This window comes from Tympanuchus pallidicinctus, unplaced genomic scaffold (genome assembly GCF_026119805.1).
Source record: "Tympanuchus pallidicinctus isolate F22 unplaced genomic scaffold, pur_lepc_1.0 scaffold29, whole genome shotgun sequence".
NCBI classification, from domain to species: Eukaryota; Metazoa; Chordata; class Aves; order Galliformes; family Phasianidae; genus Tympanuchus; species Tympanuchus pallidicinctus.
This window is the reverse complement of record NW_026294746.1, coordinates 5,987,993-6,013,945: the sequence shown is the minus strand read 5'-3', so window position 1 is coordinate 6,013,945 and position 25,953 is coordinate 5,987,993. Positions and strand designations below refer to the sequence as shown.

The 25,953-nt window shown below is 53.5% G+C and overlaps 1 protein-coding gene across 4 annotated transcripts in view; it reads left to right on the top strand.

Moving 5' to 3' along the window:
* The first annotated feature begins 1,682 nt into the window (after positions 1–1,682).
* The window catches only part of EPHB2 (EPH receptor B2), a 103,304-nt gene continuing 79,033 nt past the window's right edge, over positions 1,683–25,953 (top strand). For all 4 annotated transcript variants that reach the window (XM_052691639.1, XM_052691637.1, XM_052691638.1 and 1 more), the window contains exon 1: positions 1,683–1,863. In XM_052691639.1, coding sequence (XP_052547599.1) covers positions 1,779–1,863 — 85 coding nt within the window. In that variant the 5' untranslated portion in view covers positions 1,683–1,778. The remainder of the gene's footprint in view (positions 1,864–25,953) is intronic.

Below are 25,953 nucleotides of genomic sequence, written 5' to 3'. Positions count from 1 at the left end.
CGATTGAAGTGGTGGCTGCCCCATTTCTGTAACCCCAGTGCTGCTGCTTTTCCCAGGCATGACTTTGTCTCTGCAGCAGCATTTCAGCGTCCCACGGGTGCAGCAATCAGGGTAGAACCAACTGACCTTGCTCCTAAGTTCTCCTCAGTTCCAAGTGATACCCGATGGCAGCAAGGAGGGCGTCAGCTCCTGTGGTCTGTGACCGTCCTTTATGGAGGCATTAAAATAGGTTTGGGGTGGGATGAAAGATCATCATGGGACGTCTGACAACACCATGGGATGGTATTGGATGGCTTTCACTTGTCCAGTCTGGGCTGCTGAGCCCCTGTGGAATGCAGGACAGGGGCTGAGGGCTGGTGGGACACTGATCCATCCAAAGCCCTTCCTAGGGACAGAGCGAGGACACGAGGTGGGAGCAGCGCTCACAGTTCACGAGTGCCTCTGAATAGCATCTTCAGGGACAAACCCATCTCCAAAGGAGAATGTACGAACTTCAGAATTACTGCTGCAGTCAAACAATAAATCTGTGCGGTCTACTCACCAGCAGAAACAGCTTTGGGGATGCTCTGGAGCTGTAGGAGCTCGCAGAGGGGATCGGAGCCTACGGTTGGCCACACTGAGTTAGGAAAGTCGTCTGGTTTTGGCCAGCGTTGTCCGGGAGCCTTGACCTTCCCCCAAACACAAAATGAGTTTACTTGCATGGGGTTGGGGCACTCCAAATGTCCAAGCTGCTGGTGCAGCAGGGTGATGAGGAAGAGCACGGTGAGACAAGCCCGTGCCTTCCATACCTCTTGGTGGGTAGGCTGGGATCCCGGGCTCTACCCGGGGATGGGGAACTACAGGTTAATGGGTGTTATGATGGAGAGAAGGAGCGGGGTCTTAGAGTGGAGAATTCCACTTGACCCCATCCTGTCCGAAGGGGACTTGCAAGTAATTCCTGTAAGTTGGAAATGAAGGGATTCCTGCTCTCAGCTCACCAGGGTCGGTAAGCCCAGAGGGTCCGTGGTTCAGAGCCGAGCTGAGCCTCCTACCATCAACTCTTGTCTCTCTGCGGGCATCGGCCGGACCTCTTTGTGCCCCCCAAGGGATGCTCCACACCAGCCGCGTTTTCTGGGCCCGTGGACGCTTTGGGGCGAGGATCGGGCCGGCACAGCCCCGGCTAGAGGTGATGCCGAGCACGGGGACGCCCCAAGCTCGGGACGGCGCTGAGCTCGGAGGAGCCCAACCGCAGCGGGGCGGAGGCCGACGGGTCCGTGCCGCCCCCGACAGAGCAGCGGGGCGGTGGGAAGGGCGGAGGCGGGGGCATCCCTCCGGCCCTCCGGGAGCTCCCCCTTCTTTTCTCCACCCCCCCTCCGGCTTTCGCGGCGCTCACTCAACCCCGAGAGGAAGATTTGGGCTGAAATCACGGCTTTCTCTGGATGATCGACAGCTCCGGGAGAAACCATCGTTCGGCGCAGGGGGAGCCGCCTCCCTCCTCGCCCCCCTCCGCCGGCCCCGCACCTCCATCGCTCCCCACCGCCCCCCGCGCCGCCGCCGCTCCCCGCTCCTCCGCCCTCCGCCCGCCGCCCCCTCCGGCAGCGCGGCGCCCCCGGGGCGGGGAGGGCGGCGCGGGGCGCTCCCCCGCGCGGCGGCGGCGGTGGCTCGGCCCGGTCGGGGCGGCGGGGCCGGCGGTGCGCTCCGTGCCCGCGGCCGTGCCCGCGCCGGCGGCGGCCCCAGCCCCAGCGAGGGGGCTCGGCTCTGCGCTCGGGCGCCTCCATGGAGCTCCGCCGCCGTTTCTGATGCCCGGCCCGGAGCGCACCATGGGGCCGTTGTGGTTCTGCTGTTTGCCCCTCGCCCTCTTGCCTCTTCTCGCCGCCGTGGAAGGTAAGGAAGGGGCCTTTCCGGGGCAGAACCCCTCTTTATTATGATGATCGTTATTATTTTAGTAATTTTTTTTTTCCTCCCTCTTTCTTCTCTTTCTCTCGTTTATTATTATTTATTTAATTAATCGAGGGGTGGCCCTCGGCCCTCCCCCTCCCTCCACGCCGCACCCCTTCCTGGGGGTGTGGGGTGTGGGGGGGGTGGGGAGGGAGGAAAGAAGGAGGGAAGGCGAAGTTTTGGGGAAGTGCTGCCCCAGGTGGAGCTTTTCCCCCCAACCCCGGCCCTTCCCTTCCCTCCACCATCCCCGTACCGAGATGGGCATCTCCCACCTCGCCTCCCGTAGGGAACCACCGAGCCCCTCTCCAGGGGATGCTGGGGAGAGGCTTTGGGGTCTCCCTGAGCGAGGCCAAATGCCTCCTCCAACCTCTTCCCCGTAGGGTTCCCCCAGGGCTGAGACAAAGCAGAGGCAGCGGCAGGTGGGTGCGTGGCTGAGGGATGGGTGTGCGGCCGAGGGCTGGATTCCCATTAAGGGCTGGCTGCGTGGCTGGGAGCCCCGTGCCAGATTCCCATTTTGGGGTCCCAACGCGTCGCATCCCGGCCACGCCTGCAGTGCTGTGGAGGTTGGGGGGCTCCACGGGGCTGAGCTTTGCTGCTGCGTTGGGTGTGGAGGTGGTGGGAGACGTCCGGACCGTGTTTGTCTGGAGCAGTGGATGAGGCACCATTTATTAAGTTGGAGTTTTGGGAGATGACTCATGGGTTGGCCGGCTATACATCGTGATATTTACAATATGGGAGCTTGGCATAAATAGGACTATTTACGTTGCAGCGGAGAGCGCTAGCCAGCTATGCTATTCAAATGAGCATGGTATGGTTTTAATTAGGGGTTGGGGGGGGATGGGGGGTGATGAGTGTGTTCGTGGGAGCACATGTCCAAGTGGGACGTGTGGCCTAAGCTCCCCGCAGCAGCCACGTTCACAGCTGTGTTCATGCTCAGAGCCCTCAGCCACACTGGGGATGGGGCGACCCATCTTGGGATGGGGGCTGGAAGCCCCCTGTAGGGATGTAGGACCCCATCAGGAGGTGTTGGGTGGTGTGGGGCCGTGCTTTGCTTGGAAACAAGAGGAACGGATTGACCTTCCCATCACCGTGGCTGCAGGGCTGGGTGTGCAGATGCTCGTTCTGAGGGATGGGGAAGGGACGGCTGTGGATGGGGGAGGTCAGCGAGGTGTGGATGTGAGATGTGTTCCCAGCGGTGGGGATGCTGTGGGGTGAGAGCTGAAGGTCTGGTGGCCGTCCCCATCCGGGGTCTGAGTTCCTCACAGGAGGTTCGTTATGCTGCGTCCTTCTCTGGTGTTACGCGCGTCTTGGGGCTGTGCGAGCCGTGCCCCGGCCTTCCTCTCCTCCTGCAGAGCCGACGCGGCAGGGGAGCGTGGGCTGAGCTCTCTGGGTGCCCCTCTGCTCCATCCTTCCCTTTGGGAGCTGCCATTTCGGGCGCAGCGTCCATCTGCTTCTCCCGATGCGCCCCGTCGGTGCGGGCAGTGACTCCAACAGTGGGTGATGACCGAGGGCATGGCGGCTGCAGCCACCTCCTGCGCTGGCAGTGTCGCTGTCGCTGTCTCTGGCACATTCCCCCCCATGTCCATGGCCAACGTGGGGAGAGTAGAGCTCATCCAGCTCCGATCTGGTGATTTGCCCAGGGAACGTTCCTCCTGAGCCCTGTTTTCAGCTCTGCTCCAGAGCTTTGCCGTAATGCTGGTAATTTCACTTGTCTCCTCTGTGCCTCAGTTTGCCTAATTACAAGGCGTAAAATAATACAAGCGTCCCTCCCAAGGGAGCTGCGAGGTTTTGTTAATGAACATGACAAAGTGCTTTGGGATCCGTGGTTGAAAGCACAGTGAGAAGGCAGCCTTAGTCAGTGCGCGTGTGTGCACGGTGTTTATTTATCTACATGCTTTATATTTCTTTGTGCACTATAGATTCTCGTGCATTTAGCAAACCTTAATTAGAAACAAAGCCGATAGGGAAGGAAATATAAACAGGAGTGTGCATGGAAATTGGAAGTTGATTACTCTATGGCCGGCTGAATGCGTGTCCTGGGCTCGGGAGGAGCGGCTGTTGGGGTAAAAACGTCTCTGCTGAAAGGAAATGTGAAAAGAACGTGAGACATAAATCAATATGGAAAACAGGGAGGTGGATGACAACGTACATAAAGCAGAGGGTAAGAGTTGCATGCAGTTGTTCAGGCTGTTGCAAGGTATCTATCTATCTGTGGCTGGGAAAGTTCAGGCTTATGGAAGGGAAGTTTTTGTGCGTGTGTGTGTGTGTTTTTTTTTTTCTTTAAGAAAGAAATTCAAGAACAAAGGAGTGCTGGAAGGGTCTGGATCCCACACCACACCATTGGTAACAGTGCTGCTATCGCTGACGGCCCTCTTTGTGCTGCTGCTTGCATGTGCTGCTTGCGTGGCACAGCGTGTCTGGAGCAGGGATGCTTCCAAGGTATCTGGGGGGGGGAAGATGAGGATGGGAGCTGCGCATTTTAAAATCAACGCCAGGAGAAAAAAATGAAGGCACTCTTCACCCCCTCTTTGGAGTTAACTTTTCGTAAACCTTGCAGTGCTGGCAAGTTTCCCGAGGGCTGGAGGAAAGCCAGCTCCGTGCCAAAAAATGTGGAAGGAGAAATGAGATGGCCCTCCTATCTGTGAGAGCACGGGGCTGTGGGCTCCAAAGCATGGGGTGTGGGGCGGGCAGGGGTCCTGTCGCTGCTGCAAGCTGGAGGCAGGAGCTGCTTGTTCGTGCATAGTTATCAAGGAGTGTAATGTATATAAGACACATGATGCACTTACTGAGCTGCGTGCATGTGCTTGAGATGGGGTATGCTGTGTTCTGTTTGTGTGCTACAGCATATTGTAGTGTTCAAGCGCAGTCTCCCCTCTCGTGCCCATGTGGCCATGGAGTGACCCATGGCAGGGCTCTTCCACCACCTCCTCCAGCCCCAGAGGCCGAGGAGCAGTGCCAATTAGCTCAGCCCTTGATTTATCCGGTGCTGAGACCAGGCAGGAAACAAATATTGTAAAACTGCACTGAGGTGTGGAGTGGAGACCTTGATTTTGGATCTGCGATACCTCTCTGTGTGCTCTGCCTTCCCCCAGGGCTCCGTTCCCTGGGTTAATTTTTGACGAGGTGAATGCTGCATCGCTGGGGCAGTTGGGAGTAGACTGATACACTGGTGCCCAGTTCAGATATCCACATATCCACATATCCACATAGTTGAGGTTGCAGAGACTCTGCTTCTCCCAGTTGCTCCCAGTCCCTGCTGTAATTCCAGATAGGTTCATCCAAGCCCAAGGAGGGGTACTAGAGGGGGATGCCTTGGGGACAGGGCTATAAGAAGCCAGCCATGAGGCCATGACTTGGAGTGGCACAGCTCCAGTGCCACTCGTGTCCTGAGAGCGCTCCAGAGAAGGACTTGGGGTGATGCAGGTACAGCAGTGCCCTGGGGATGTTACTGAGGGGCTTTCTGCCACGGCTGGGAGCAGGGGTCTGCTGTGCTGAAGGATCTGCCTGCACTCGTTGTTTGTGTACACATACCTGCAGCAGATGTAAAGGAGGGTGGACACCGGTGTAACTGCAAAACCTGCTGGAGAAGCTGGGTAAATACTGAGTCCTCTGCTTTCTGCTTTTGTGTGAGCACAGCCGCAGCGGTGATAAATGAGTTTGAGTCCACTGCTCCTGCCCTGACATGCACCCACAGCCCAGCCACGCCACGCTGGGCTGAGAGGTGGGTGCTTGTGTGTGAGCCGGGCTGGGAGCAGGCACAAAGCTCCTGTCTTGGGGAAAATCAGATCTTACTGAAAAGACTCGGTGAGCTCTCATCTTGCTGGAACGCAAGGGTGAAACGCGGCTGCCCATTCCCTGCTGTGTGCAACAGGGAGATCCTCGAAGGCAAAAGTTCAGCAGTGAGATAAGGGGGGAAAGATGGGGCCTCCTGTGATAACAGGCTGACGTGTGCAGGACCTGGCACTCGCAGCAGGGATGTGGCTCTTCTGGGCTTGCAGAGATGCATCAATACCAGGATTTTATATTGCTGTCGTGGGTTTGTGCAGGATGGGAGGTGATTTGTGCCAGGGCGCAGACTCTGGAGCTGAACAGCGTGGAGGTGAGGGAGGACACAAGCAACGCACCGTGCTGTCAGCCCCTCTCTGAATTTCAGTGCTCGTGGATGAGGGAGCGGCGTTTGATCTCTGTTCCCCCTCTGACCTGAGTCGTGGCACTGATTGCCAAATGTTAAGGGAGATTAAACAGGCTGTGAGGGCAGAAAACGCTGCTATAATTGCAGATGGTACTTGCCTCCATCGAAACCGAATAAATGTCACAAAGGGGCGTTATTCAGAAATTACAGTTTTAGTGACTGTGAATAATTGCAGCTCTTCAGAGAGCCCACGAGAGGAGGATCTCTTGATGTAGTCCCGGACCGGCTCCATGGGAGCAGCTGTGCTGCAGCTCAGTGCCGTCTCCAGGTGGGAAGGAGGAAGGGCTGGTGAGCTCCAGAAGTTCATGAAGCTTTATTAATTAGGTCTGATAAATTAAGTTCTTTTCACTTCAAGCCTTACCTTATTCAGGGGCGGACGTCGCGTCCACGAAATCACAGCAGACTGGAGGATAACACTGAAGGCAAAAGGATGTTCTTCAGAATGTGGAAGTGATGTCTAAAAGAGGAAAATAGGAAAACCTATAAACTGTGAAGGGGTGGATGTGAGCCCATATATGGCAGAGTAAGAGGAGTTTTAAGAATAACTTGTGGGAAAGCAAACAAACAAACCCTAAACCAACAGAAAAACAGAGTTGGGAAATCAGAGGGGGCGAAGTTAAAAATAGTCAGAAAAGAGCACTTGGGGACAGCTTAATTTTTCCCCTTCAAAACAGCAGAGTCTTGGGATGGGGGGTTTGCAGAGGGGCTGCCCCAATGCCCCGATGAAGTGTCGACAGAGGAGGTCACATTTTATAGAGTAAATGGGGAAAATGGATATTGGCCGGAGCAGACAGGGTATGCATGCTGTAAGGAGAGCTCCCTGGGTGATCTTGGTAGCTCCAGACTAGTAATTTCAGAGCAAGGGTGCTCTTATGGATTAAAATCTGCTTAAAGAAGTGGAAACAAAGAGTCATTTTTCCCAATAGATGGGGGTCAGCGTGAGGCTTGTGCTTTGCAATGTATTTATAAGCATGCGAGAGAAGGGTGGGAATTGTGTGGCAAGAAAGTTTGCAGATTATACAGAATTATTCAGGGGGGGTGGAACGGGGTGTTCTTTAAGGTCCCTTCCAACCCAAAGCGTTGTGTCGTAAAAACAACAGTTGTCTTTAAAATATTGTAAAAGGATCTCATGACACTGGATAACCGGGCTATAAAGTGGCAGATTATACGTAGTGAGCGATGAATGAAAAGGGATTCACATGGAAAAAATTACCCTAAACCCATGCATGCACAGTGGCAGTCTTTAAATTACTTATTAGCATTTTACGAAAGAGATCTTAAAGTCATTGTGGATGGCTCTTTGAAAGCATGGGCTCAGAAGAGGGAAGGGCTGGGAAAGGACAGAGGTGGCTGTACAGCGGAGGTGGATGGACCTGGGATGGGGTGTGTAGGAGGTGGGGATGGGGTGGTGTGTTTTATTTTGCCTCTGGGCGTTGTGTTCTGAAGCGGCACTGAGAGACGGTGGAGGAGGGCACCGATGAGGGCAAAGCACCCTGCTGAAGGCAAAGCGTGGGATTGTAGAATGGCTTGAGCTGCATGGGACCCAAAAAGCCATCCGGGCCAACCTCCCTGTGATGAACAGGGACCCCACAGCTCCATCAGTGCTCAGAGGGGGCTGTGTTCAGCCTGAGCTGGGCTGTCTGCAGGGATGGGGCATCACCGTGGCTCTGGGTGTGGAGGAATTCACGTTGCTCTGTTTTGCTCACTGCCGCAGCCGTGGACCCTCGTCGTCTCTGTGCGCGGGATCTGAGCCTTACTCAGGGCTGGTGCTGCTGCTTGGGTCTCACCCTTCTTGTTGGGGAACCTCCCAGGGATCTCAGGGCGTTTCTGTGTGGAACTCTCTCCTTGTTAATGAACGTGGTGGAGCGCTGTGGGCTTCTCTAAGAGGGTCTCCCAGCTGAGCCAAACCTTGAGGTCTTGAGCATTGAGGTCTGGATGTTTTTCACACCCCTTGTGCTGCCTGCCCAGCCCGGGGCACAGTGCAGCCTTGCTTTTTTCAGCAGCCTGGGCAAGGCCAAGATCTGTCTGGCAAACACCTCTTAAGCATTTTCGTCCGCCCCGCTCCGTGTGCCAGTTGTGGGCCTGTTGTGGGGTTCAGGCCTGCTTTAGGTGAGCTGAGGGAGCAGCGAGGCCGTGGCAGGGCCTGCTGCTCGAGGAGCCAGGCTGCAGCGAAGCCTCCGCCATCTGCAGGGCCGCTCCTGGGGTCGGCGCCTTCCCAATCCCTGCGGACCCCAACCCCAAGGGCAGGGGGTAGCGAGGGGCGGCCGGGTGTGCGAACGGCCCCGAGGTGTCCAGCAGGGACTGGGAGGTGATTCTCCCCCTCTACTCTGCTCTTGTGAGGCCCCATCTGGAATACTGCGTCCAAGTGTGGAGCCCGCAGTACAAAAAAGACAGGGAGCTGTTGGAGAGGGTCCAGAGGAGGGCCGCTGGGATGATCAGGGGGCTGGAGCAGCTCCCCTATGAAGACAGGCTGATGGAGCTGGGCTTGTTCAGCCTGGAGAAAAGAAGGCTGCAGGGTGACCTCATTGCAGCCTTTCAGTACCTAAAGGGAGCCTACAGAAGGGAGGGGAATCAACTCTTTGAAAGGGTTGATACGTGTAGGAAGAGGGGAAATGGTTTCAAGTTGAGGGAGGGGAGATTTAGGTTGGACATCAGGGGGAAGTTCTTTACCCAGAGAGTGGTGAGGTGCTGGAACAGCTGCCCAGAGAGGCTGTGATGCCCCGTCCTTGGAGGTGTTCAAGGCCAGGTTGGATGGGGCCCTGGGCAGCCTGGTTTAGCATTAAATGTGGAGGTTGGTGGCTCTGCATGTGGCAGGGGGTTGGAGATTCGTGATCCTTGAGGTCCCTTCCAACCCTGGCCATTCTGTGATTCTGTGGAGGGGATGGCATCAGCAGCGCGGGCTCTGAGGGCCAGACAAAGGGAACAATGGGCTCGGCGGCCCCCGTTTCTGGGCTGCCTTGAGGCTGGCTGCCGAGAGCCCGTGGGGTGGGAGAGGAGGGGGTGGCTGTGGGGTGGGCAGCGAAGGGCTTGGCTTTGCTCTGCTCCCAGATGAGCTCTGAGGGTCTCACGGTGCTCTGGTGTGTGCAGTGAGACAGGGGAGGGGAGAGTTGTCTGGACACACTGTGAGTCTGAACAATTTCGGCAGGAGGAGGGAGGCATCTCCATCCTCTGCAGCACTGATGCTTGAGGGTCATAGAAAATGTCTGTGGCTGGGAAGCATCGTGTGCATCATTGTATGGTCTTGAAGGTTCTTGTCGTACAATCATAGAATGGTTTGAGTTGGAGCTCCCCAGCAACGCTCCATCAGTGCTCAGAGCCGTCCAGCTTTATGTGCCCACAGATGGGGCACCACCACCTCTCTGGGCAACCTGTGCAGTTCCTCACCAACCTCACTGTAAAAAAACTTCTTCCTTATATCCAATCTAAATCTCTAAATCTTGGAGGTCCTTTCAAACCTTGTGATTCTATGATTCCATGGTTCTCCCCTCTTTTAGTTGGAAACCACTTCCCTGCGTCCTGTCACAGCAGAACCTGCTGAAGAGTCTGTCCCCTTCTTTCTTACAGCCCCTTTAGATTCTGACAGGCCACTCTCAGCTTCCCCCAGAGCCTTCTCCACTCCTGTCAGAATCATTTCTTCTTGGATCCACTGTTTTCTGCTCCCTTCAGTCATGGGACAGTGGCTGGTGCTCCTAGGAAGGAGATGGCAGCGTCCTTCGTTGGGGCAGCCAACGACAAGTTACTTGTGTTTGTGCCCAGCGTTTGATTTCTGTGGTGGGCTGTATGGGATGGGAGTGATGTGAATCCCCAGTCTGATCGAGGAGGACAGCATGGTCCCAAATGTCTGCAACAGAGGGGTGACTGCAGAATGAGGCATAAAGAAAGAGCAGCTCAGGAGAGGTTTGTGCAGCGGTGTGAGCCTGCAGGCTGTGCACACCACATGCTTGGGTGTGAGATAGGCTGGAACACGTGAGGGGTCACATCTTGCTGTGTCGAGGTTATAGTCGCGTTTTATGATTTGCTTTGCTTGTAATCCTGTTTCCAGGCTCCACAACTGTAACTCGGAAACCTTTACCGCGAGCCTCACTTAATAAATCTTTGCCTTGTTTTACTTTTTAAGCCTGCCCTGGTATCAGGGGACAAAGCAAGCAGGAGAAATGCGTGAACTGGGGGCAGCGTGGATGGAATAAAACAAGGTGTAGGAGGCGGCTGGGTGCACTGCCTGCAGGGAGAGAAGTGCTGGCCAGGCTGCAGAGAGTTAATTGTGGTATGCCAGCTTTGGGGAAAGCATTTCCTGCAGCATGTCTCTCCTGCAGGATCCTGCACCCCACGAGCTGCGTGCTCGCCTCTGCGGAGTGCAGGTGGCGGGTTTTGTGCCTGTTTGCAGCCTCTGTATGCATGCCCCAGCTTGCAAGCTGCATGCATGCACACTGAGACAGCACCTGCGTTCTGAGTGCAGGCAGACACACGACTTGCTGAGCTCCAGGAGGAAATGCAAGATGGTGATTTGTGCCTGCTTGAGGGGGAGCAAAGAGTAGCTGGTGCTCAAGGCACAGGGATGGCTGGCATGGACTTCTCTCCTGGGGACAAAGCCTCACTCCTCTTACCTAGCTTGCAGTGTGCAGGTAACCCCAGTGTAACTGGGATCTTCTGGGCTTCTCCTGTCCTCAGCACATGTTAGCACTGCTGTAGAGGCTTGTAAAGGATAAACACAGAAGTGTGCTTGATGCCGTGTGGAAATCCCCTGACAGCAGACACATAGCAGAACAGCAGGAGCACTGGCATGGGTTGCAAGAGCAGGCGGTGCCAGCTGCTCCGGAGGGGAAGGGGTGCATGTAGGACTGCTGCTGTACCTTTAGAGATGCTCCAAGTCCTGTGGCCGTGTCCTCGGACAGATGCAGAGCAGTCGGGAGCAGGGTAGGCACAGGGAAGGTGCTAATTAGGATGTTGGCAGTGTTAGTAGGGGTTGGTGTCTGGCTAGTGGGAGGTGTTGCACAGGCAGCGCAGGGGCTGCTCTGTGTCACTCTCAGCATAAATCTCTGAGCAGCTAGCAGGTCTGTGGGTGGGACAAAGGCTGGGGCAGCTGGCTGATGTGGCACAGGTGGCCAGGTCTGCTTTGAGCATCACCTCATGGTGGGGAGATGCCAGTTTCAGGTCACTGTGCTGCACTGATGTGCGCTGTCTTCTCTTCCTGGCTCTTCACCTTCCTTCCACCAGGGCTGTAGTAGAAACGGAGAGCAGAGAAATTGCCAGTGATGCTTTTTTATTTTTTCCCCTGATGTCAAACTCTATGCCTTCAGATTGAATAGCTGCCATGAGATTTTGCTGTGACTGACACCTGTTCTGGCTGGAGAGCGACAGCTTTTGATAAACACAGATCCTCTGGAAGCACTGAGCTTGCTGGCAGCTGCTCCCATTTGTCGTCTGGGTCTCCGTGCTTGGGGCTGGCTGGTGTGGCCCAGTGGGTTTGGGGCTGCAGGAGGTTTGGGAGTAGCACAGTGGAGAAATAAGCAATGCCAAAGAGGGACCAGCAGAGCCTGTGCCTCCCAGGTGGGGTCTCATACCAGAGGAAGCAAAGCGGGTCACCCCCAAGCAGAAGTCTTGCCTTGTAATTTGTGTGGCCTAAGTATGACCTGGGCTCCCTTTTGTGGGTGCTGAGCCCTTGGAAAGCTGACCTGGCATTTTCCCATGTGTTTGGGAGGTCCTTGGTGTGTGGGCTATCCAGGGAAAAATTAAAAAGGGGAGTTACTTGGCGGTTGGGGTGTCCTGCTGAGGTCAGCCCTGGGTGTGCCGTCCATTGGCCTTGAATTGCTTGGCGGCCAGAGGTGCTGAGAAGGGCTGGCCCCTTCTGTGGGTCTCCTGGCAGGGATCATCGGGGCTCTGGAGGAGCACAGTCCCCTCCTTTGGGCTCTCAATGTCTGGGTGGTGCTTTGCCTCTTGGCTGCATATGGGCTTGGGCGTGTGGAGCGTGGGCAGCCCCAGATGTTAAAGGGCTCTTCAGCTTTCCCCTCCTGTCTCTCCCCATCAGAGGGCATCCCTGCTTCCTCAGCCTTCCTCTGACAGCACCCAGCTCCTCCCCAGCTCCGCAGCCGGCAGGTTGTCCCTTGTCATCTCTTATCGTCATCCAGTGGGCTGAACACACTGCATGGATTTCATCAGAGCTCCCATCTCCCTGCACAGGGTATGTCGGGGAGTCCAGGCTCAGTGCGTTGCTGGAGGGATAAACCACACAGATGCTAATGATGGCATTGGAAAGCACTCGTGAGCCTCCTCCCGTGAGCTGCAGGAATGTACTGCAGGCTTGTGCTGGACCAAAATTAAACTGCTGGCAAAGTCCCATCCCACATAAAGGGACCGGCTGCGTACTGAGGGACATGGCCCTTTTCTGAGGATGGTCGAGGCAGGGGTTCAGAGGTTGTGAAGTCTTCCATTGGATTATGACTGTGCAGAAAAAGGGTTTGAAATCAGTGTGCTCCAGAGTTTGGACTGTGAAAGGCCACCACAGAATCACAGGGTTGACAAAGACACTCAAGATCATCTAGTCCAACCATCCTCCCATCACTGTTACTACCACAAGCTACTAAACCTTATCTTGTAGCACCATGCATGGCCATAGGTCAGCAGGAGCCTTGGGAGCCCACCTGGAGCAGGTGTGTGCTGGCCCTGAGGGATGACCTTAGCTGGGTAGCATGAGGGCAACCAAACTGACGGGTGAGTCAACAAAGCAAGAATAAAATAAAGTCTTTGTTCTGTAACGGTTGTATAACAATAAAACGAAACAGGCACTGTGTTGGAACTGCCTGAAGATGCTGGCTTGGTGCCTGCTGGTTCTTACATGTTCTGCTCTCTGAAATCCCACCCACCAGCCCGCTGAAATGGTCCTTACTCATCTGGTGTTCTTAACCCTGCTCCCCAAGCCCCCGTGAAAACGTGGAAGGCTGTGCATGTGATGGCAGACGGGTGTGAGCTTAGGGGTTCTTTTCCCCATTTTACTCAAAATGAAGCCGTCCATTTTGCTTTTGGATTTGGTTGGTATGTCAGGATGGAGGCTGTGTGCTGCTTCTAGGGCTGCTGCTGGGAGAGAAGGATGTGGAGCCCCGTGACGCCCGAGTGCGTATTTTTGCAGGAGCCATGGCATCTCCTGTATCCAGCTTCTGGTACCCAGAATGAGTCCTGGGGGAGATCATCCTTTGTACAGTCCTGGATTGTGGCTTGAGATCAGCACAGAGGCTGCCACGCTGCTTTTATTTTGGTCTCTTGAGACAGCAGAAGCTGTCGGAGGTGCGAGCAGTGATGCTTGCAGCGGGAGCAGCCGTGTCACCGATACGGCAGCAGGGCCCAGCGGTCTTTAATGCTTGGAATAGTTTTCTCCCTTGCATTTGCAGGGCTCCGACAGGGATGAGACTTGCTGGTCTCCATGGTTTTATGTGCCATGGGACTGTGCCAACAGTTTAATCACAGCTGAACCCTCATAGAGCAGCATAAAAAATGTTGTAGTTGGGATTAGGTTACCCATCCTTCCTATAAAAGACTCTATAAACAGTCCATCAAGCCCAAGAATTCCTCTGTTGGCTGTGAGGTCCTTTGCTCTTAATGGGTCTGGCATTTGCTTTGACTAAGTCTTTTGGCGGGGGGGAGGAGGCAGCGTGTTAGAGGAGCCCCCAAAGAATGGCTTTTCTGCTTGCATTAGTGGGGGAACCCAACTGGGCTGACTTGGCAGAGGCGGTGTTGGATGTCAGTAGAGCTGGCTGGGGCTGCAGGGGGTAAGAGGCAGTGGTGACAAGCCCAGAAGGCACTGACAGCAGCAGCTGCTCCCTCCCCATTGCTAGGGGATTTTTCAGGATGGATTTGCCATTTGCTGGGGCACTGGGGAGTGCTGCCTACCCGTGGGGTGGGCAAGGGCCTGCGAATGTCCCTTTCCCATCTTCCAGCACACCTCCAACCTTTTTTTTTTTTTTTTTTCCTCTGCCATAGTTTTTCTGGGTAATTCTTTACCCAGAGAGTGGTGAGGGGCTGGAACAGCTGCCCAGAGAGGCTGTGGATGCCCCGTCCATCCCTGGAGGTGTTCAAGGCCAGGTTGGATGGGGCCCTGGGCAGCCTGGTTTGGCATTAAATGTGGAGGTTGCTGGCCCTGCATGTGGCAGGGGGTTGGAGCTTCATGATCCTTGAGGTCCCTTCCAACCCTGGCCATTCTGTGATTCTGTAGTTTGAGCAAGTGCCCCAAAACTTTTGAAAACCCTAAAGCACAGTGTGGGCTCTGAGCAGTGTCTTTGTAGCAATTCCAGCGTCACCCTTGCGGATGATGCCTGCCGTTAAGAGCCCCCATTCAGTAGCACTTGGTGAAATGCACGTGGTGGAATGAACAGGTTGGATGTTAGGAATTCAGGTTGGATGTTAGGAGGGAGTTCATCTCAGAAAGAGAGGTCGGGCACTGGAACAGGCTGCCCTCCTTGGCAGTGGGGTCGCTATCCCTTGGAGGTGTTTAAGGAAAGGGTGGATGTGATTTAGTGGGTAATATTGGCTGTAGGTGGATGGTTGGACTGAATGATCTTAGAGGTCTTTTCCAGTCTGAGTGGTTTTTACAGTGGTCACGTTCCTGCTCCTGGAGCGATGGAAGGGAAGGAAGGGTGGCTGTTTCTTCAGTAATGCCCTTACAGCTGTTTCTCAGCTCTGTGTCCACTTTTCCAGGTGATTGTGCAGGGGGAACTCCTGTTCTGCTGTGCTGGAGCTGGGCAGGAGGTGAGGGATGTGGGAGCTCACCCTGGCTCCCTGTCCCTTTGTCACTTGGGCCACCTGGAGTTTTCCCTGGCTGGTTCTTACTTCTGCTGACCCCCAGCAGCAGTGCCTGTAGGAGTGTTTGCATGACAAGCCGAGCTTTTGGGGCATTTCCCAACATGCTTTATATTATCTATATACTCATGCCCCTGCCCCAGCTTGCCTTAGAGAATGATTTGATCAATTGCAATACTGGCACAAAAATGATAGTGGTAATGTAAGCTGCTGGGAAGACCCCCTCAGACAGAACCCTGCAGAGGGCAATTCAGTCCACCTGTCTAGAATGGCTTTTTTAGATCTTCCTGCTTGTCTTCTGAGGCTCTTCTCTCTCTGTCATTACTATCTGTAGAAAATTAACAACTCCATTAGAGCAGAAGCATTATTTTTCCATATGGCTCACATCAGGGGAGGTGAATCCCACATCCTTTACCTGAGGATGCTCTGCAAGGCTGGGACAGCAGTAGATATTTCAACATCAGTTTCCTTCATCCCTCTCCAGCTGTAAGGTGAAAACGAACCCGGGGCCAGATCCTGCCGAACCCTCTGAGGTTGGTGGAGCTTCAAACAGCTGTATGAATCCTGCCAGTTAATCAGCTCTTAATCCCTTCAGCGTGTTTTTGGGATGGGAGGAGTGCTGCTCTGCGTCCCTGTGCCCCTGTCACGCCTCCTGGTTCAGCTCTCTGAAAGCCTCTTGCTTCTACACGGTTGCCCTCACCAATCAGACTTGTAATCTCAGTGAAGAATGAAATCAGATTTGTTTGACAAGATGCGTTTCCTGTAGAAGTATGTTGACTGGTGCTAATTATACTCCTGTTCTTTAATTCTTTATGATTTGAATTACAGCAGCGTTTTCATTATTTTCCCAGAAGTGATTTCAGCCTGAGCGAGACCTGGAGTGCTCACGATTTCACTGCTTTGTGATCACAGTGCAACTACTAAACGTGGTGATAAAACCAAAGAATCTCAAGGCTGGAAAGGACCTCTGAGGTCATCCAGTCCAGCGTCCACCTCCCACCAGTATTGCCCACTAAACAGAGGCCCTTAGTGCCACATCTAAATGTTTCTTGAACACCTCCCGTGACTCAGCCCCCTCTCTGCACAGCCCATTTCAGTGCCCAACCACTCTTTTGGAGAGGAAATTTTTCCTGATATCCAACCTGATCCTTCTTTTGGACAGAGATGCCCTTATTGTCTTAAGGGCTCACCAGCTTTCCTTAACCCTTCTCCTGTTCATCGTTTCATGGAATGGTTTAGGTCGGAGGGGACCTTAAAGATCATCAAGGAGACACTGGAAGCACGGGACTGGAAATAACTGGGTAGATTTGCTCCACTGCCCACTTTCTCATGCCAGCACTGGAGGAGGTCCGTGGAGCTTTCTTGTGTTTTTTTTCCAATTAGAAGTTAATGACTAATCCCAGAATCTGATTTCTCTACCTATTGTGGAGATGTCTTACAGGAATTTCATGTGGCCATGGTTCCTTGGGCTTGCTTATGAAAGCGTCGCATCTGAAATGTCCAGAAATGAAAATAAATGATTGCTGTTGGCTTCTGATAGCCTTGTCTGTGTAGAAATGAGCTCAGTTGTGGTCTTGATGCATTCATTCAGGTTGTGGCCGAAGGCTTATTTATTTTCTGGGGGCTTCCAAATGGTGTTTGTGATTTTTAGAAGAATCAAGCAATCCTTAGGTTGCTCTGTATGAGCTGAGGAATCCTTCTACTAACAGGAGGCATCAGCCCTGTCGTCCTGACAGGCGATGGAGGTCGCATCCTACCTTCCTAATAAATACACAGACATGGACATTGTTTACAGACTGTTACAAAGGACTGCAGCAAAAGAAGCTCTGATTGTATGCAGAGCCAAAAAGTAGATGTTTCTCTTGCTTCTTGGTTGACTTTGCTTGGAATTTTTCTAAGATCTGGGAAATTATTGCAATTGGAGCATTGGAGGAAGGCATTTCAGGTTTGGCCTGTCCTCCCTTTGGCCAATGCAGACTGTGATCACCAGTGCTGGGCCGGTTACTTGCTTCCAGTCCAGTGATTCAGCCCTCTTTTCACATCATTATGAGGTATGAAATTGTAGACCTCGGGGTCTTTAATGTACTTTGTGCATTAAAATTATGTAACGAGCCTGTCCTCACCGATTGCAGGGCATGGCACAGTGTAATGATGACAGATATTGACAGGTAGCAGAGGCACCAGCGTTTCAAAGCGGTGTGGGAAGCAGAAATCTGGTGGTGGGAGCCGAGTTGTTGGCTCTGTGTCCATCACATACATTTGTTGGTTTCTCACCAGGGAGAATCTCTGGTGGTTTGGGACTGTGAGAGTACAGTTCACTTGATATATTGCAGCTGGTTAAGGAAAAAGAGTCATTTTAGCATCTGCTGAAATCATGCCCCGTCCTTGTATGTGTCCAGTGCCATGGATGGGGCCCTGGGTAGACTGATCTGGTGCTGGGCAACCAGCCCACAGCACAGTGCTGGAACTCAGTGATCTTTCAGGTCCCTTCCAACCTAACCCTCTCTATGATTCTGTATCCACCAGCATGCTGTTAGGACAGGAGACAGGAGCCTTATCCATGCCTTGCTGTCTTTGCACATCTGCTTAATCTTGGCTCCATAACACAATGAAGAGAAAGCAATGCATTTTCTTGTTGTTGGTGGTGGTTTTTTTCCCACCAGCTAAGTTGTAATACTAAACAGATGGGCACTGTGGGGTAGGCAGAAGGGGTTGTGCTGTCAGTGGGATGGGGTTCCTGCTTCCGTGGATGGTTAATGTGGAGGTAGGTCGTAATGACATGGGAGAGCCTTTCCCAGATGGTATTTCCAACCAAGCTTTCTGCGGACAAAATTCAGAACCGTGTGTTGAAGCTCAGCTTGCCAAAAGAGGAGGACAGAATCAGGGTGGCAAACTGGGATTTGGATGAGAGAGTGGCTTGTGTTGTTGTGTAGGTGCCATTGTGCTGGGGAAGTGATTGGAAGCAGTGCTTGCTCAACTAGAAGGCCAAAGTTTTTCATCTCCATCAGTAAAGCGCGACATCTCCATCTTTGATTGGAGCAGGAAATGGTTTCCGTATCTGCTGTCCCTGTCCCTGAGTCTGAGCAGTGATGGGTGGCCGTAGATTTGTCCGGTCAAATCCTAGAAACCTCTAGTGCTGGAGATCCCCCACCTCCCTGGTGTTCCACCTATCTGAGGAAGCAACATCATTAACAATCCTTTAATAACCAACCTGAGCCTCTCAAGCACAGACTGCCCAGGGAAGTGGTGCAGTTCCTGAGCGTGGAGGTGTTCAAGAACTGTGGAGATGTGGCACTGAGGGTTTCTTGGGCACTATTGGTGGTAGGTGGATGGTTGGACTGCATGATCTTAGAGGTCTTCCCAACCTTTGATATTCTATGATTCCGAGTCACGATTTATGTTTTGAGGAGGTCTCCAGTGGGTCAAGATGCCGATGCTGGAATCATCCTACCTGTGCGACCTGCTATAGGGAACCTGCTTTGGCAGGGGGTTGGACTCGATGATCTCTGGAGGTCCCTTCCAACCCCTACCATTCTGTGATTCTGTGATCCGTTGTTCTTGCTTTATGGGATGAAGTAGTCACTGTTCTGACTTTTATGGGACCGTGTGCCTTCTGCGCAGCAGGGCGCTGATGAAAACTGTGTATTCCTCTTATTTCCTTCCAACCTTACCTTTAGGAAGTCGCATATTTCTAAGAACGGTCAGATTCAGGTTTTAAACCACCTCATTGTATTTTCTTCTCTTACTCTGCCCCAAATGTTGGTGGTATGGAAAAAACATTGACCAGTGGCAGCAATTCCATTTGGCCGTGGATCCTCATGGCCTCAGAGACCCTATCCTCGATGCCTGGGGATTGAATGAAGTATCTGGGAGGAGGTGGGAGAGGAGCTAACCCATGAGTTGATTTGAGTAAGGCACGGCGCAGCGCTCCTGCTGTGCATGACACCCAGGATACCTTGCAGAAGTAACGCTGAGCAATGTAAGTGTGTCTTAGTTGCAGCAGGTGGATCTGGACCTGAAGCAATGCTCCCTCCATCCCTTCTCCCAGCCGTGCGCCGATCCCTCGCCATGCTGCAGCAGGGCTTTTTAATAGCCGTTACTCTGTGAAATCGGAAGGATTGCCGGCTGTGAAATACAAATGATATGTACTAAATGCTGTGTAATGGATTCCACTTGAATCATTTTGTGACTGTGTGTTTCTAATAAAAGGCTTTGGGAGCGAGGCGGGCTCTGGCTGGCAGCGGGGCTGAGCAGCGGAGCGGCTGGGTGCCGTGGGCATTGGGGCCAGCTCCGAAATGCTGGGAACAAATGCCAAGGAATAAACACAACACAGCAGTGCCCTTTGCTGAGGGCTCTTGGTGCTCTGTTTTGCCAGGGTAACGTGCGGCCTGGGGGAAAAGGACAGCAGCAGGACTGGCTTTTCATTATCATGGGACATGGAACTGTGTATGGGAACATGCGTTGTCTCCTTTTGCCTAGGCTGGCAGGAATCATCACAGAATGGCTTTAGGATGGGAGGGACCTTAAAGCCCACCCAACCCCAGTGCCATGCTGTGGGCTGGTTGCTGCTCCCTGGATTGCCCAGGGCTCCATCCATGGCCTTGGGCACCTCCAGGAGTGGGGAACCCCCCTGGTTCCCACTGCTCTGGGCAGCAGTGCCCTCTGGTTACAGAGTTCTCTTCCTAACATTCAACCCAGATTTCCCCTCTTTCAGTTTACAGCCATTCCCCCTTGTCCTCTCAATGGATAGGAGATGATGAGAAGAGATTGTGCAGAGTCCTTTAGTGCGTAAGAAGGTATGTGAGTAGCACTTGGTGCTTTCAAACTGAGGGATGGATCTGTCACCCTAAGAGTTTTTACCAAGGTAAATGGGGTTCTCCATTTGTATATAATTCAGCAGCATGCAGGGAGGTTCCTATGGTGGTCCAGGAATGAGATCCCCAGCAGCAAGTTTGGCCAAATCCCACTGTGTGTCTGGGAGCAAACGTCAGCTTTGAGGCAGGGAATGCTACCTGGGAAGTCTTGGGCTTCTGTGGTGCTTTCCCCTGGTTTGAAAGAGTCGATTAGATCATAAAATCCTAGGATCACTGAGATCATCTGGTCCAACCTTTGACCCCTAAGATGTTGCTTATGAAAGCAGGGCAAATCAGTGTTTGATTTTTGGGAGGGAAAGGGAACCTAACCCTGGATGTGGGGTTTGCTTCTGGTGTCTGCATCCAGAGGAGAGTCAAAATGAAGACACCATGGCTCAGTGTATGGAAAACCTGCCTGTTGTTCCTGCAGATGAAGGAGTGTCTTCTGCCTTGTCTGCTGGTTCTGGCCTGGAGGAAAGGTTGTTAATAGTGAAAGTCTGCTTAATTTAGCAGGGCAGGACTCTGTGGCTTGGAAGCTGGACTAATTCAGGCTAGTAGAGGAGCATGTTTTTAATAACGTGTCTAATTAACTGTGCAGCAGCTCACCCAGGATGCAGTCGATACGCTATTGCTGGTAATCTGTAGATCAAAGGTGACTGATTTCTCGTAAACCCATTTTGACCCCCACGGCTCTTCCCTCTGGCTGATGCCGTCCTGTCTCCAGCATCCATGGGCACGTGCTGGGCCGCGGGGCTGGGCAGGCAGTCTCCTTTCTGGCTGTGAAACGTGCGAGCCTGCAGCAGCAAAAGCCCATTCCTTTTGTTAGAGCACTCCTGGAAGAGCTGGATGCCTGTGCCGGGGCGGCGCAGGGCTCCAGCCTGCCACAAAACAGAGCCGGGGAGGGCTTTCCATCCCGGGAAACTTAAAAGCAATATTGGATGCTTCCTTCTGAAAAGCTCATCTTTAAATAAACCCGGGGAAGCCCTTCGGCCCACGCTGGGCAGCATCGGACCAGATGTTCGCGCTTCACCCGACTGACCTTTGGATCGATGGAGCCGTGAGCCGCTCTTTGTTCGCCCGCCGCCGCGCCGGGACACCCGCTGCCATGTGGAAGGACAACAGGCCCAGTCCAGACAGCCAGCAGCCCTGTGGCTCTTCAGGGGCTCCTCGGCCCCCAGAGGCTGATTTGGATGTCAGTCCTTGCTGGGGTGCAGCACCATCCGTGTAGTGAGTGCTGACGGGCTCTGCGTGTTGGAACATCACCAGGTGCTCTGCTGCATCCCAGGTGCTGCGTGTTCGGTGGTGGCTGAGCTGTTCGGTGCTCTCTTCTGTCATCTGTTCTTCTGTGATGCAAAATATGGCTGTTCTCAAGGCCTTTGCTGAGCCAGGAGCACCGGGCAGTCCCCTAAGCAAGGCAGGGATGTCTCAGCGTGGAGCAATTTTAGGACTTTCTCACATGAGTGACCCCGCTGGGTAAATCTGTGATATTTGAAGGGGAAAAAAAAAATATGAGAGGGAGAAGTCACTGAAGATCAGATTTTGTTTTACACTTGGCCAGCGACTCTGTGGTTGAAAACAGATGGATATCAGCAGCTACCACCCCCACGTGGCACAGCATGGCTGTGACCTGCAGGAGTCCCTGTCCCATGCCATCCCATGCCATCCTATGCCATCCCATCCCGTGCCATCCCATGCATCCCATCCCATCCCATGCCATCCCATGCATCCCATCCCATCCTATGCTGTCCCATGCCATGCCATGCCAAACCATCCCATCCATGTATCCAGAAGTGCTGCGCAGGCACTGCTGCTCCCCCACAAGCCCTTTGTGGATACTTTCCTAGTCTCCCCATTCCAGAGATTTGTTCCTTGTGGGTCTCCCAGCCTTTGCTGGGGATGTGTGAGTGGGTGAGGATCTGCATGGGGTCCTTCCTGGGGACGTTGCAATGTGGAGACAAGGGGGGGCCACTGCTTGAGCTTGGGCAGCTTTAAAGGACAGTTTTACCAAGTTCTTCAAATCCATGTACTGTGAATCAGAACTGCAACAAGAGTTAATTATTTCCTCCAAGAGGAGTAAACAAAGGGTCAGCCAACAGATTTTTATTCGTCTATAAATCTCCAGCAGTGTGAGCAGATAGAGGGCCGTGCTGGGGGGTGGCAGCAGCCCCAGGGCCTCTGCTCTGCAGGCAGGATGCAGCAGGAGGTGGTGGAAGAACATGATGTCCTTCTCTGGTGGGAAAGCTGCTTCCTGGAATCAAAGTGTTTTTCACTCAAAAAGCCTTTTTTCACCTCAGCCTGGAGCAGACAGCACCCAGTAGTGGGTCGCAAGGGAGATATCGGGGGGGGTTTCCAGCAGGATGGGTAGATTCCAGCACCGTATCATAGTGCCCAGATGGCAGCCTGTCCTTACAGCTCTGCTGGGCTTGGGGATGGCAGGAGGCTGGTGGTCACCTGGGCTCAGAGTCCTACAAAGGGGGAGAAAATCCATCCACGTGAGCCCTCCACCCTCCTGGTGGCTCCAGAGCAGCACCTAGGAATGGCTGACCGTCAAGTCCTCTTGTTTTTGTGCCTCCAGGGGTTTGGTGCGTCCCTGCATAAAAGATCTTCTCCCATTGCACCTGTGGGATTCGAATCTGGATTGCAGCAGCAGAGAGAGGATGCACTTGCTGCTCCCTCACATGTTTTCCTCCTGCAGGCATTGATTGAAAAGTTGGCTTCATGATGAATAGGGAATTCAGGGGGTGCTGCATTCCCTGCACAAGGCTCTTCCCTCAGTTTCCCATCTCGAGGCTGTCAGGTAACGCCTCGGTCGCTCTGCACACTACATTTTGGGAGCATGTTGCTTTTCCAGCACTCAGACAGCAAGCACTGAGCTCTGCATAGCTGTAGGCACTTGATGCTCTGAGGATGCAGCGTCACTCTCGGTGGCCATCTGTTTCTGTTTGTGGATCCCCCAGTGTCCCCACCGTGTGCCCTATCAGGAGCACTCAAGGGTTGCATGCACGCTGCTTCCTTGCAGGGTTTGCATTGCTCTCAGTCCCAGATCCTCCCTCCCCAATGCTTGCCGTGTTATTCTACCTCCTGGCTGCTCCACTGATGCCTCAGGGTCTCTCATCCACCAGCATGGACATGCATCAGGACTGTGCCTTCTCCACACTTGAGCATCCCTGTGAGCTCGCTCTGATTTTGTTTGCTCTCCACATGTTTAAAAGCTCCGCTATCTCTCCTTTACGTTCGCTGGCGTTTTCATGGCTACGTTAACTTCCTTTAGTCTGCATTTTATAACTGCTAATTTACTGCTGCCAACTTCCCCCTATTTTTAATTTATACAATATGTTTATTTTTACTGCGTTATTTTCTTTTATTCGAAGCCAAGGCAATTTTTAACGAAGGGTGCCTTCTTTTGTGATGGCAGATTTATGAGATTTTTGGCAAAGCCTTTGTAAGCCAGCTCTAATTACTCCTCATTGTTTTTGTTTACATTTTTTCCCTAATCAATTTTTTGCTAATAATTCCTTTCAACTTTCGGAAATTCCCCCCTTTGCACCTCAGAGCCTGTTTCTTATTGGTGGGTGCAGAAATCTGTTCCCCCATATGTGTGATCAGATTCTGTCTGTCTGTACCTAAGCAACTGCTCATCTCCGGTTCATTGATCTGCTCATCTTCAGCTGTCAAAATGAGGTTTGTGCTGTGATTGCCCACATTGATTGTGGTATTTCTGTGTTGGAAACGAGTCTCCTTAAGTGTCAGTGCCTCCAGGAATATCTCCCAGCAGCAGCACGCGCTCTCCACCATCCCCAAGGGAGGTTCCCTGCCTGATGCTGTTCCCTTCTTCTTCAGGCTGATTTGCAGGCTTGTAGAAACATCTCCAGGATGCTTTCACCGCTCTTGCGCTGGTCTGCAGCCCCTTGAATTCTCAGTGCAGCCCTTTCAGGGTATGGCAGCTTCGCAGGCAATCCCACAGCTGATCCATGCCTGCTTTGGGGCTGCTCCTTTCCTCCCTGTTCTCGGGGACGTCTCACTCTGTCAGGTGGTGTCCCTGGGCTGATCCAGCACACAGAGCTCCCGTGGGTTGTCCTGTGTGTGGAGCTTGGCTTCCCACTTGGGAAACCCTTGGGAGTGGGGAGCAAAAACAGGGCCCTTGTAGAGACCTCTGCATGGAAGATGGTCCTCCCCACCCCATCCTCTTGGCTGTCTCTATGCTACGGAGAATAAAACCATAGAACCATGAAGGGTGGACAAGACGGCCAAGATCATCCAGTCCAACCCACCCCACCGTGCCCGCTGACCACATCCCTCAGTGCCACATCTCCATGTTCCTTCAGCACCTCCAGGCCTGGCGATTCCCCCACCTCCTGTGCCAATGCATCACCACTCTTTCGGAGAAGTTTCTCCTAATATCTCCAACCTGGAGGAAGGCTAACCAGATTCTGCACGGTGAGCAGTGCTGATGGATGGAGCTCGTTGCTTGGGCACCAGCACCAGCCTCACGCCATCCTGTGGCGTCTGGGTTCATCCCGCTGACAAGGGCAGTTGAATGAGTGCGTAGTGAAAGAGGAAGCCCCTCTCTGCGGTGAGGTATTGAAGATGGAGTTTTCCCAAGGGAGGAAACATTTGCAGCTCACTAAAAATACCCATTGCTAACAGCTGCCGTCTCTGACATCGCTTTATCTGCGGCGCTGGAGCCTGCGGAGATGCGGGGTTCACATTTCTGGCGTGGCTGCATGCTATCCCCCGAGGACACCAAGGCAGAGAGATGCTGCCTTCAACGCCATCCTTGAGAGCAGCGAGAAACGAGGCAGCCTGGGAGCACTACACCAACTCCCTGCCAGGGATTTCGGGAATTCCTGCGTCAGTCCCATGGGCTGAGAGCCCAGTTTGGAGCCCCCCGCTGCCAGGGCTGCCTGGGGGGCACGGTGCACCCCTCCACAGCTCGGCACAGACGGGCCTACAGCTGGCTCCTCTGAAGCTGTTCCCACTTTGGGCTGCCAACCAGAAGCAAATTTACAGCCTGTCAGTAAAAACAGTGAAAAGAGGGAAGACTTGGCTGGCAGGTGAGCGTGTGGAGCCAAACACGCAGCGGAGAGCATCCACCCAGAGTGAGGGTGCTCTGGCACACGTCAGGTGCTGTTTGGTGCTCTGTGTTTGCTGGAGGACACTCCATCCCTGCTTGTCATGCTGCTTGTCTCAGGGCCAGCAAGGTGAAGATGGGAGCATTGCAGAGCATTGCTCTTAACTCCAAGTTGCTACTGCCAGAACAGAAAGTATCTCCTTTCCTGGCTTGCTTTGTGTCCTCTGAAACAGCCCGTCTGCGACCTGGCTGCCTGCACAGTGCATCCCTGTCACCTCCCTGCAGCACCCTGGAGCTGTGGGTGCTCAGATCCCACCAGCACAGCTCCTCCAGGCTCTATTTTGGGCATCCCCGTGCAGTGGGCAGCTGCCAGCTTGCTTTGCAAGGCTTGGTCATGAAAGGGGCTCACCAGGTTAGTGTGCTGGTGTGCTGTAACACAGCAGGGTCTAATCTTGCTCTTCAGTTCTCCCCTTCTGGGCCCTGGTCTTGCTTCCATGCTCCCCTCACACCCGTTGTGCCTGTTCTCTGTGTGGCCCTGCCTTAACAAGCCAGGCACAGGGCTGTGCAGCACAGCTGCACGTCAGTGCATGGTGGTGGGGCTTTTGCTGGAGCTTTGGCTGTATTTGGAGATAATATCTTTCCCCCGTAAATGTTATTACCCTGTATATGTTCAGGTGGGGGGGAGGAGGGGTCACCATCTGTGTTTTCCAATAAAAGCAAATTAAAATTGAAGCCCATTAAGGACAGCTCGATTGGGATGCTGAGCAGGGCTCCGCAGCCTGCTGGGAATGAGTTGCTTCCAGCCTGTGCCACCACGCAGGGTGACAAAACCTCATTTAGTGCCAGTGGTGCTGGGAGGTGTGATGGGGCTCATTGCACACACCTGAATTCGGGCTGGGGTGGCTGGGGATGCTGCCCCATGGGGAAGAGGATCCAGTGCTGGTCAAATTCAGTGCCCCTCGGGCTCACGCTGCTCCTCTTGGTCCCATCAGTGCTCGTTGCATCAGATGATGAGAGAGCTTAGCAGACAAAAAGGCTGGATGTCATGCAACAGCCCAGCGTGTGCTGCTTAACTGATGCTGCTACTCAGAATCTGGGCTTTTTTGGTCTCCCGAGGTCACCCTGCTGCTGTT